The sequence below is a fragment of the Bufo gargarizans genome, chromosome 4 (assembly GCF_014858855.1).
Source record: "Bufo gargarizans isolate SCDJY-AF-19 chromosome 4, ASM1485885v1, whole genome shotgun sequence".
In the NCBI taxonomy this organism is placed as follows: Eukaryota; Metazoa; Chordata; class Amphibia; order Anura; family Bufonidae; genus Bufo; species Bufo gargarizans.
The window spans coordinates 189,954,200-189,967,269 of record NC_058083.1 but is presented as its reverse complement, the minus strand read 5'-3'; the positions used below and the strand labels follow the sequence as shown (position 1 = coordinate 189,967,269).

The 13,070-nt window shown below is 42.0% G+C and overlaps 1 protein-coding gene across 1 annotated transcript in view; it reads left to right on the top strand.

Moving 5' to 3' along the window:
- Window positions 1-13,070, top strand: part of LOC122936187 (melanotransferrin-like) — a 141,778-nt gene that overhangs the window by 82,098 nt on the left and 46,610 nt on the right. The window contains exons 7-10 of the mRNA XM_044292268.1: window positions 1,987-2,174; window positions 4,491-4,662; window positions 5,293-5,444; window positions 6,577-6,670. Coding sequence (XP_044148203.1) covers window positions 1,987-2,174; window positions 4,491-4,662; window positions 5,293-5,444; window positions 6,577-6,670 — 606 coding nt within the window. The remainder of the gene's footprint in view (window positions 1-1,986; window positions 2,175-4,490; window positions 4,663-5,292; window positions 5,445-6,576; window positions 6,671-13,070) is intronic.

Genomic DNA, 13,070 nt, shown 5'->3' with positions numbered 1-13,070 from the left:
CTAAAATGGCCCCCCTGAAGTGACCCCAGTGTCTATAATGCCCACCATAGTAGCCCCAGTATATAAAATACCCCCCACAGTACCCCAGTATATAATATACCCTCAATAGTGCCCCCTGTATATACCCCCCAATAGGGTTCCCCTAGTACAAAAAAGCCCCCAATAGTGCCCCCAGTATAAATAAAGTTCCCACCCCATAGCGGCACAAATTTTGTTAAGTATGAAAAAAAAATCACCTCATCTATTTGAATGTGCTGACACTCGTTCTTCACTGGAGGGATCTGGAAGGACCTGTAGACCCAATAGCCCCAAAGACTTTGGTTCTAAAAACGTCCGTGTAACGGACAATACTAAAACGGCCGGCACACGGCCACTTTTCATGTCATGTGAATGTAGCTTAACGTGTGGAATGTGACTTAGCTCTTTGTGTGAATGTTCAGATTAATGGCTCTTTTAGACAAGTAGATAACCCTTACGATTCGAACGCTAATGTTCCATGTTGGACAGTAGTCGTGTAGTGTAAATGTATGTAGCGATTGAATGACTGTACTGAAAACACTTTGAAAAATTGTTAATGAAAGCAAATAAATCCATCTATCGTTTGTCGTTACTGCATTGTGATAATGTAAAGGTACATAAGGTACATCGTGTGCTCTTTTGAGGATGTGGATGATGTAAAACAGGCGTGTTTTATGGAAATCATTGATGTCTAAACACAGTGAATGATTTTCGATTAAGTGAGTAAACGATCACATGCGAACAAATTTGTACTGGACAATCTTTGCATGACAATGTTGGTCTGTCATTGTTTAAATTGCTAAAGTGCGACTGTCGTTAGTCACCTGAATGGTTATCCATTTGTCTTAGTCCGAGAATAATGGAAGTCAATGGGAAAACCCGAGCATTAAACCAGGCACTCCCTGCTCTGAAGAGGGGAGGGTGTCTGGTTCATAGGAAAAGAACCAGAAATTGATGGAAACAGCATGGGGAGAATGCCTGGATGCATCTTGGACTCCCAGGTCGCTGTTGGGAATGATGTTGTCCGATTAGTACGCCACTTTTACAGACTGACAATACGCACAAAACCGAAGATGAAATCGATTTTAGAGGAAAAATTGTTAGGAAACATTCTTTCCTATATATTTACTTGTATATAAAGTGCAAGTTCAGCAAAAATATTTGGTTTTGTTGATTTTCAGAACTGCGGCCAATTTTTTTTAAGCGCACAAGTTACAGAGCAGATGTGGCCCTGGTAAGGTCACTGTCTACAGAAAAAGTGCACTGGATGTGCACACTTTAAACAGGAGATGTGGCGCTGATAATTTAACTGTCCGCAGCGGACACCGTCTACGGTGTGCACTGGATGTCGCTGATATTTTAGGGATGCGCATAATTTACACAGGAGATGTGGCGCGAATAATTTAACTGTCCGCAGTGTCCTATTACACAGTATTTTGTACAGGATGCACTAAAAATATATATTGCTGCTGTCACACACAATAGTCCTTAAAAGGACTTTTGGGTCTCTGAAACATTTTTGTACAAAAATAATATTCAATTGCACTCCCTACACTCTCTGTCCCTTCCTATGTTCAGCTCTTCCTGACTTTAAATGAGCCGAACACGAGTCATTGGGTGCTATATACGCATTCCAGCCAGCCAATCACTGTAATACCAGTACCCAACATGGCTACTGACATTACAGTGAGGGCAGTACTTACCTGCACGCTTATTGGCTGCTTAGCAGCCGCAAAACGTGCGGGAAGGAGACTTGAGCATTCCGCTTGACCACATGCGGTACTAGGCCGAGTACCGCTATGTGCAGAGCATAGCGATGCTCAAGCCGAACTGGTATTCGGCCAAGCATGCTCGCTCAACACTAAGCACAAGTGACTAGATAAAGTATAATATTCATTTATGAAGAAAACATCAAATTTGTAGCATTGCATACATACAAATGAATCCTATTTTATGCACCTAATTTAGGAAAAAATTCAGATTCTTGGCCAAAGGATATCCTGTCCTCAGATTATCAGCTGCTGTGCCGGGATGGGACCCATGCAGAGGTCACTGAATGGAAAAGGTGCAACCTGGCCCGGGTACCGGCTAATGCTGTGGTAGTAAGATCTGACATGGATGGATCGCTTATTTACAAGATGCTACATGAAGGACAGGTAGGTCCGGATAGTCAAGAACAGATACTGCAATCTTGGTTTTATCAAGATGAGTAATGGAGGAAGGTATAAGACAACCACTTTCACAATTCTTCTGGTTCTAAAAAGTAATCCTGAACAGATTTTCTTTACCAGCAATTACACTATAATTCATGAAAACAGATGCTGACAAGATGGAGAATCCGGTTGTATTATTTTTAACATAGCCAAGACGGATCCGCCATAAGCTACATTGACAGTCAATGGGGGACGGATCCGTTTTCTATTGTGTCAGAGAAAACGGATCCGTCCCCATTGATTTGCATTGGAGGTCATGACGGATTCGTCTTGCTCTGCATCCCAGGACGGAAAGCAGACTGCAGCATGCTGTGGTTTTCTCTCCGGTATGAGAACGGAACGGAATGCCTTTTGGAGCATTCCGTTCTGTTCATTTACGTTTTGTCCCCATTGACAATGAATGGGGACAAAACGGAAGGGTTTTTTTTCTGGCATTGAGACCCTATGACTCAATAACGGATCTCAATAACGGTAAATATTAATGCTAGTGTGAAAGTACCCCAAGGCTCTGTACACACCTGTATTGAGGCCATAACGCTCTGCTGGATCAGTTGTATGTGACTTATAATGGACTCTGTTGGGTTCCATCGAGGTGTCCGTTGTGTTGATGGGAAAAATACTGCTGCATGCACTTTTAGAAAGGTACATATACATTGTACATACATTATATCTGATGCCCAGATGAACTGAAATCTAATTTACTAATATTACTGTACCCAATGTTGGACATTAGGCGGATAAATGTTTGAAATGTCAAACCAGTGACAAGTAGACTCATTAGGCTGTATTATACCAAGCTGTCAATCACTAGAGGTGCTTCCTGTATCAGCTCTCCATAAATGTAGCAGACGTAATAGCTGTGTGCCTTTATTAGTACAAGAAGTGATATTCCAGTCATCTTTGTCATCAGACAGGATGGGTCAGACATAAAAAATAATGCAGGTATGTGGTCGAAGGCTAGCAGAAATTTAAGAAGGAATGTATTAGAACTGGTGTCTTATGCCAGTCTTGATAGCAAGCCACGCTGGGGCATAGTGTGCCAGAATTATGATTCTGAGGTAATCGAAAACAAAATCTACTCCAGCAAGTAAGCTGGTATAGATAACTGGTTTAAGGTGTGCCAGTTTCCTGTGGCACACTCTGTTACATGAGTCAGGCTGTGGAGGCCCACCTCCTCCTGCCTATGCCCTGGCCACTTTTTGTAAACTTTTAGGTGCCAAATGGCAGTTGCACTACAGGTTTTGACTTTTGTATGCCAGAAAACTGTAGTACAAGGTACAATCCCCCCTTTAGTGTTTAAAGCAAAGTGTAAGTAGGCTTTAAAGAGATTCATACAGCTTATATCTCTATCTCGGGATCTACTGCTCCTGTTAAATGTGTAGATTGTGCACTGCAATCGTCTTAGTAATGCAGCAGGGCAGCAGTGACACCTCTACAGTGGCCAAAGTAGCTCCACTGTTGTGATATCTCCATAAATGAAATGTTTATGTGTTGTATATTATGTACCAAAGGTGCAGGGAGGAAGTTTGGATAATTTCTAAGAACTGAAGTGAGCTTCAATACAATTTTTAAATGGCCTCCACCATGGATTTCTCATTACCCCGATGTATAAAGCTGCTATAGTTGCGGGAACTCTGATTGGCCGATCCTTTCCCCTACCGGTATTACATGTTCGCCATTGAAATGTATTACATGTTCGCCATTGAAATAAATAGCTGTCTGAGATGGGGTCGCCAGACTAAGAGCATCCGTATACAGCAGTTCTAATTTGGCTAATGGAGACAGGTCCCAAGCAGGGATCTCCTCCCCACACAAACACCTTTATATGTCTTCATGAAACAATCCCAGGTATTTACAAAGCTGCAAATAGAGAATAGATGTCAGACTACAAGTAAAAGCCCAGTGTAGCCAGTGACCTCATAGAGAATTCATACATGCACATTAAAGCATCTTTGAATGGCAAGCTAGATCAATAGAAATGTAGCCAAAAACACAAAGTACAGAAAGAAAAAATATCTGTAAGTTATTAGTGATGGGCCTTTGTTCTACAAAGGTTACTGGGTGCATTTCTGCTTCTACATCATTGCATTTCTAGCAGGATTGTATTGATCTCAGACTGACCTACAAAGGATTTTTCATAGACTTAACATTCAATGTCATGTGAAAACTCATTGTATGCACACAATGAGGAACGCAAACTAAGATATCACCTTCCTGAATGTTGTAATATAATATGCAGTTCTTCTATGTTTTATATAGCAAACCCAAAACCCCAGCTTCAAGATGTTTGACTCTGCTGCTTACGAAGGCAAGAACTTACTGTTCAGAGACGCCACAACAGAGCTCAGGCTGATCTCTAACCAGACTTATCAGTCCTGGCTCGGAGATGAGTTTCTTCAAGCAATGACAGGAATAGACTGTGACCGTGACAGTAAGGACAATGTCATTCATAATTCATATTGGCCCAGAATCTGCAACCTCATTGATGCATATTTGTATGGCTTGTATTCAAGGACTCATATTAATTTTATATAATTACATACACTGTGGTATTGGGCACTTTTATAGGTGCAAGTGTGACTGGCAAGTGTATATGTTTGCATGTGCCCCTGTGTGAGTATCTGTGCATGGATGCATGCAAGAATGTGCCTATGCCTGTGTCCATGCTGATGACAAAATCCTGTCTGCCCCTGATTAGAATACAGGTTCTCAAATATTGAGCAATTACATAAAGCCTCTTTTGATTTTTCTTAGATGTCCTAAAGGAGTTGTCCGAGATTAGCAAAAAGTGAAGCGCAGGCAGGGAATGGTGCAAATAAAGCTTTGCCTACCTGTTGAATTGGCCACCAGAACTGCTCTTCAGGGCCTCTCCACTGGTCTTTGATTATAGGTCTGCAGTGCTCACGTCATGTCAACATGTGGCCACTGCAGCAATAACTGGCCTCAACAGTGGACCTCTGAAGCCAATGATTGCTGCAGTGGTCACATGCTGTCAACATGACATCAGCACTGCAGTCCTGTAAAAGAAACCTATGACCTGTCTACAATCTATATATTTCAGAGTTACCAAAGTCCCTGCGTTGGTGCAGCTTTAGTACAGAAGAAATCTGGAAATGCGGAGATATGGCCATAGCATTCAAAAACAAGACGCTGTCTCCACCAATTCAGTGTGTCTCTGCTGTGAGCCGCGAAGATTGCATGAAACTGATTCAGGTTAGCATGTCATATATATTAAACAGGTTTTCTGAGTGTTCTAACTGATGACCTATCCTCAGGATAGATCATTAGTATATGATCGGTGGAGGTCCAACTCCTGGGAACTCTTCTGATCAGCTGTTTGAGGAGGCCGCAGTTTTTTGCAACTTGCCAAGCACAGCGCCGTCCACTGCATATGGGCTGTGCTTGGTATCACAGCTCAGTTCCTTTCAAGTGAATGGGACTGTTCTGCGTCTAGGTCACGTGACTGATGAACATGACGTCATTGGCCTATGATAAGCTGCAAGGAGGCTGCAGAGCTTACTGGAGAGCCACAGCCTCTTCAAGCAGCTAATCTTGGGGGTACCAGGAGTGAGACCACCAGAATCAGATACGGATTACCTATCCTGAGGACAACAACCCCTTTAAATTCGATGTCACTGAAAACAAATACAAATTCTAACTGTATTTTATTATAGAACATATACATTAGAAAGATGCAGAAAAAAAAAGTACATACTGAGGGGCAGGGGTGTTGCTAGGATCTTAAAAGATCTGAGGCCCAAGCCACAATGCATATGGCCCCGTATGGGAGGTGGTGTAAGAAAGGAGAACTACAACTCCTAGCATTCCTCTGGCTTCCACACTGACTCTATCCCCTCACTTACCTCTCCTGATGTCACAGAAGCCATCACAGTCAGGGTCTTCTCCACTAGTTCTCCTCTTCACAGCGTAGCTCCGAGCTCTCCCTAACTGATCAAACGAGAGTGACATCATCACAGGTCCTTCTCCACCACCAAGCTCTGCCTCTAGCACAGATCACCTGACTGTGATGCCATCACCGGTCCTTCAGCTCCTGTAGTGCGTCCTGGTCAGTAGTCATCTTGTATTTTCATTAGAAGGCAGTACATCCGGGGCCCAGGCCCAGAGACATACAATAATTGGTGTCTGACAACAGTTATAACTTATACTATTGGATTTTTAGGAGCTGAATAAATGAGTGGTTTTCAGACACCTCAGGGAAAACAATAGGACTATTTAACAGTATCTGCCAAAGTTCTTATTCCTCTGTGCAGTTTCATTGTTACTTTACTACATTAATTTGGCTCTCATCAATAACTTCATATTCCTCTCTGCTTTATCCATTCAGCAAAAAGAAGCTGATGCCGTCTCACTGTATGGAGAGGACATTTATAAAGCTGGAAAAACATATCAGCTCGTGCCAGCTGCTGTAGAGAGTTATGGTAAGAGTTAATACAGACAACACACTGTACTGTACAGCATACAGTATATATATATATTTATTTTTTAATCTCTGTCTCTCGTCTATGTAAGAATGGATTCACTTGTACTCGCTGGATATTAAACACAAATATTCCATTGAGTCTAGTTAATACATCAAAGTCATCGGGTCTGGGCCTTCCTAGGAGCGATAAATGGAAACCTGATTTGCTGAAGAGCTTTGTGCACAGGAGCAGTATGTAGGCACAAAGGGGAAAATGTATCACCCCCCCAAAACTGGCAGTAAAAAGTTGCAAACCTCGGATGTGCAACCTTTTAAATGCCATTTGCTCAAGCATTTTTGTGCAAATGGCTCTTCACCACCACCCATACCACATTCCAAAAAGGGGGTGTAATTTGAGCGTGGTGTGAGTGGGGCCATCAGGCCCGGCAGATTTGTCATAATTTACACCAGTTTCATGGCATAAATGATGACTAAAATCTTCATCAGCTAGAAGCTGGTGTAGACTTCTTTCCAGACCCACAGACTGTCTGAGAATGTGCTTAATTTAAGATGAGGCATGTGCCTTGTTATACATTAAGTGCATCTTTTGGTGGAGCATCGTATATCAAGACCGACATTGTCTGTCTTGATAAGGGCAGGTGTTCTAACAAATTTCCCTACCCGTGAAATTTCCCTACCCTCGTTACTTCCTGTTGTGACACGGTCGCACCGGACATAACGTTTAGTGATGAGCGGCAGGGGTCATATTCAAATTTGCGATATTTCGCGAACATTTTGTAGAATATTCGCAAATTCGAATATTCGTTATATTCTACGATTTTTTTGCTCGAAAAATCGTCAAGGAAATGATAGTGTAATATGCGAATTTTCATAATGCAAATTTTTCAACTTACAACTATTAGACAAAGAAGATGATAGCACTATATTAGCTAAATTGCTATAACTTCGTTTTTTCGAATATTCATAATATATTAAAACAAGAATATATAGCAATATAGCGAATATTTGAAAAAAAACAAATATAGAGCAATTTAGCAAATATAGTGCTATAATCTTCTTTGTCTAATAGTTGCATCTGAAGTTCAGATTGGAAAAAAATTACAACTATAAAAAAAAAAGATTATAGCACTATATTAGCTAAATTGTTCTATATTCGTTTTTTTCGAATATTCGCTATATTGCTATAACTTCGTTTTTTCGAATATTCTTCTTTGTCTAATAGTTGTAAGTTGAAAAATTTGAAAACAACACTACTCCTAAAGTCAAATATACTGCAGCCTTCTCATTGGCCCACAAGCTAGAAGCAAGGAGGGATCATGTGTACTGATTTAAAAAAAAATAATTGGAAATTACAAATATATATCACTATATTCGAAATATTCGCGAAATTCGAATATTCGTGATCAACACTAAGACATTCCCAGCTTTGGAAGGAGGTGTGCCGCGCCGTGCAGGCGCACAACGACGGGGTAGGGGAATTTCACACAAGAGTTGGGGAGAAGGGGCCACTTAATGCGCCTTACCTCTCAGCTGGCTCCAGATTATCATACATCGCACGTGCGCAGTGAGTGGTCCCCCATACCTAAATGGGGCCCCCTGTTGAGCTGCCCAGACAGATGTCAGTTGTGGAAGACAGATGGCGGCCGCACCTGAGAAGAGCACAGACATCAGAGCAAGGAGCGCTGGTCCCTGGTCTCCCGCCCACTGTAGCAGGCACGGTCTTTATGTTGTAGTGAGGACACTGGGTGCTGCATCTATAGCACCGGTGTTCTGTCAGAAAACCTTAACTCATCAGATTCCCTTACCCCATGTGACTCCCGATGTGTGCGCCTCCGCGCAAGTGCAGTACCACGGCATGGGTAAAGTAACCTTACAGTGAGCATTGACTCATGGACGCATGCAGGGACACCGCGCGTGCGTTCTCAGGGGTAAGGAGATCTGACGGTCTTGAGGGTAAGCAGATTTTACAATCCACGCATGTGCAGTGTGAGGGTAAGGAGATTTAACAAGACAAAAGACTGTCAGATCTCCTTACCCCTGAGATCGCACATGCAGTTGGGTGCACGCGCGGTGTCCGTGCACGTGCTTATGAGTCAACGCTCACTGTCATTTTAACTTACCCATGTCCCGGTACTGCGCTTGCGCGGAGGCGCACACCTCGGAAGTCACGTGGGTTAATGGAATCTGACGAGTTAAGGTTTTCTGGCAGAACACGGCTCCACCGCAGTCAGGCAAACCTTAGCCATGCCCCCTTCCTCTCTCTCTCTCACCAGAGGCCCTGCACTCTGATGGCCTCCTCTAGCCTGCTCCCTAGGTTCACTGGGTCTCTGGTGAGTCCAGAATGTCACCCTCTAATGACCTAACACATGTGCAGCCGGCCCCTCTCTCCTCTGCTGCAATAAATTACAGAAGTGCCTTTATAGAGCCTGCAGAGAATATACAGGACCTGTCCTCTGCATCCCCACCCCCCCCTACTGTAGCATTTTTTTTTTTACTATTTGCTGTATCTATCTATCTATATGTCTATATCTATCTCTGTACAAAAGAAAATTCCACGCGGCACTCCCAAAAGTTGTTCATTGCAACTTTTCAGTCCACTTACCAGGACTTCTCTCAAGTAGTATAAAAGTACTGGTAAGAGGACTGAAATCTTGCATTGGTGATTAAACACTACTTTTGAACAACTTTTGGGAGCAACGTGGGATTTTCTTTTCTATTTAGGGCGGGTTCACATCAGCATTATGAACTCCGTTATTGCTTTCCATTATAACATGGTTATAACAGAAAATGACGGAATTCATAAGACGGAATTCAAAACAGAAACCTTTAAGAGGCATTCCATTTTGATCCATCATAATAGATGTCTATGGGCAGCATAACAGATCCGTCTGGAAAAGAAAGTCCTGTCGACCTCTTCCCTTGAGTCACGTGACCAGAAGCAGGTCATCACTGTGGCACATGACTGCCTGCAGGCAGCGTCAAAATGGATGATGGGTCCCGAACAGAGCAGCAGGTGCCAGCCTCATTAAAGGGGTAATCTCTTAGACAATGGGGGCATATCGCTAGGATATGCCCTCATTGTCTGATAGGTGCGGGTCCCACCGCTGGGACCCGCACGTATATTGAGAACTGGGCGGGGAGCGCTGTGGCTGGAGGAGCCCAGATTTCCAGAGGTCTGTCCACCACCAAGCGCTAATCCCCGCCTCTCCCATAGAAGTGAATGGGAGCGTGCCGCGCATGTGAGGCCGATGCTCCCATTAATTTTTATGGGGCAGACAGCAATAGCCGAGCCAGCACTCGGCTATTTTCGGCGGCCTGATAGAAATGAATGGAGGGCGGCTGCGTATACGCAGTGCGCCCTCCTTCACTTTCAGGGCTTCATTCTCGATATAGGTGCGGGTCCCAGTGGTGGGACCCGCACCTATAAGACAATGGGGGCATATCCTAGCGATATGCCCCCATTATATGAGATGAGAAAACCCCTTTAAGCAGATAAGTATGCTTCCTTTGGCAGGTCTGCCCAAACGTCCCCTTCCCCCAAAATTGAGCAAACCTCTTTAAGTTCTGTGTACAGGCTATTGTTTGATTTATTTTCAATTCCATTTGTTCAAAACAATGAAAACTATGGGGGTGATTTATTAACCTGAAATACGCTTGTTATCAATATAAAAAAAATCTTCTGATTAAGATAATGTTCCTGGCAAGACTCCTAATAGCACGCTCTTGGTTTGTGTGAGAGGCTCCAAGTATTAATACATGGTTAAAATTGGTAGATACCCATAAGAGATACGAACATATCCTGTATAAGCAAAGAGATATTGAATTAAAATGGAGTAAAATTTTGAGAGATTGGAATAGATAGATTTTCCTTCGCTCTCCATCCTTCTACATCTTTCCTCGGTCGGGTTACGGAGGACTGATGCCGAAGGAGGACACATCTGGGGGTGGGATGGGGAGGGGTTAGGGTTGGGTTATATGGGGTTATAAAATGAAGATCATATCTATATATATATATATATATATATATATATGTTTTAAAAAAAAATTGGGCTGTTATAATTGGAAATTTAATAAAGAAAGTTTAGAAAAAAAGAAGGGAAAAAACAATGAAAAAATAAATAAATAAATACACTTATGTTATGCGTATTTCCGGGCTTACATTTAAAAGTGCCGCTGGACGTGCCGAATCGAAGGTATGTGGAGGCAGACGCCTTTACATAACTTCGGCAATCCAAACACTGGTCTTACATAACTTCGTCTAAAACACTGGTCTTAATAAATGACCCCCTATGTTTTACATTACTATATTTGTTTTCATTTACGGAAGTGAATAAATGTGTCAGTTGATACAAAACCTAAGAATATGGGGCCCCACTTTTGTCTAAAACAGGCCCTGGTCTTGATAAATCTCCACTAAAGTCCCTACTGCTCCATAGTACTCAGATATAAGCACTCCATGTGCCACCATGTTGTGATCAGAATGATGTTGCATTAAACAGATATAGTCTCCTAGATTCAGTGCTTTCAAAGAAGACCACAAAGTCATAGTTGATCTGAGAAGCATCAGATTAGGAGACTCTTATGGCTTCAAATTATATTTGAAACTTACAACATGCAGGGATTTGTTCTTTAAGCAAATGTCTTTACCGGTATCTACATAGCAGAAAACCCATATTTCAGGTTCTTAAAATAAAGCAGAAAAAAACAAAACAAAACCCAAAAAGACTGATAATGATGTATTTCTTACGATGTTTGCCATCACTGTTGATTGTGTTAAAAGGCAGAGAGTCTAAAGAATGTAAGGGTGACACTATGCTTAGGTTTTAGCATTTTATCAGAAGGGAACTGCATGAAGAATACAATATAATACTGTAATACAAGTACACAAATTCACTGAGTGGGATTGTGCCGTAGCCACAAACAACCCTTCATGAGTAGTAGGGTACATCAGCCAAAGTCAGCGTGTATCCTCTTGCCTGCATAGGTAGGATCCTGACCCAGGCGGTGCAGTGCAATGACATTATGCCGCCTGAGCCAGGACACATATATTCTGAGCATGGTCCTGATGTTTTCAAGGATTGAGGCCTAAAGTGGCTTGCTGCCAACCTACAGTTGTAAGTTGTGTTTGCTTGAGTTTCCCCCTAGTTGGATCCTTCATGCAGGTAGGCTCGAGGCCATCGCCCCCATGCAATCCCACTAGATATGCTCCTAGTTTGTATATTTGTGTACTTTCTGGCTTTTAGAATGAATTTAAGAAAATGTATGTTTTAAATTTAAGTATAGGAAATAAGTTGTACCTATACAAATAGAATAGACTGACCTATGTGCTGTCAACCACAGAGCCATGTTTGGTTGCTTATGACAGAGGCTGGCCTTGAAGGACTTGACATCTCACAACCATTAATTAGGTTTCATCACTTAAAGGGATTTTTCAAGACTGGGGACCTCTTTACATATGTCTAGGCAGGGTTAAAAAAAAGATTTACTTGTCACCAACACTTCAATTCCAGCAGCAGGCTCTCTCCTTCTTTGGTTCCAGCCACCGATGTGCTGTCTACATGTATGTCACCACTACCAGCCTCAGTTGTGACATGTGTAGGCATAGCATGTGACCACTGCCATAGCTGAGGCTATTGACTGGCAGGCAATGGTGACTTGCAAGTAGATGGCATGTCACACTTCTGGTCCAGCAGAAATAAAGAAAATGGAGAAGAGTGCTTGGGGGCTGGAACTGGAGCACTGCTGACAGGAGTGTCTTTTTCTTTGCCTGCCTTTTTTTTTTAGTTTCCTGCCTGGCCATATGAAATGGGGTTCCTAGTCTCGGAGAACCTCTTTAAGGAAGTAACATTAAGCAGCCTTCATTATTATACCCATAATAGTGCTTTATTCAAGAGAGACCGTTAAGTGTGAAGACTGATTCATAAGGTTTTTCAATGTTGTCAACAAATAATCAATATTGATTCTTGTATCATTGATTATTTGTTGACAACATTGAAAAACCTTATGAATTGATACAATGGATTGACATAATTAATTAACAATATTGAACCTATGAACTGATACATTGCATCATTATTGATTCTATGAATTGATACACTGAATCTGTACAGAGGGTATAACAATATCACTGACTAATAATTATGTACGATTTTTTACCTTAATGGAGTACTAGTTTACAATGGGTTCATGTCTATACCTGGATTTTAACTGATTAACATTTTATAGCATATTTATTTTTCTATATTTTTTTCCTTTTTAATTAATCTACATTATGTGTTTACTGTTGTTTAAAAAATAAATAGTGCTGCATGCAAAACCAGTAAGAGGAGTGCCTACCACCTTTTTTCTCATTTTTATTATCTTTCACGTACTGGGACTGGGTGACCCAGTAGATAGTG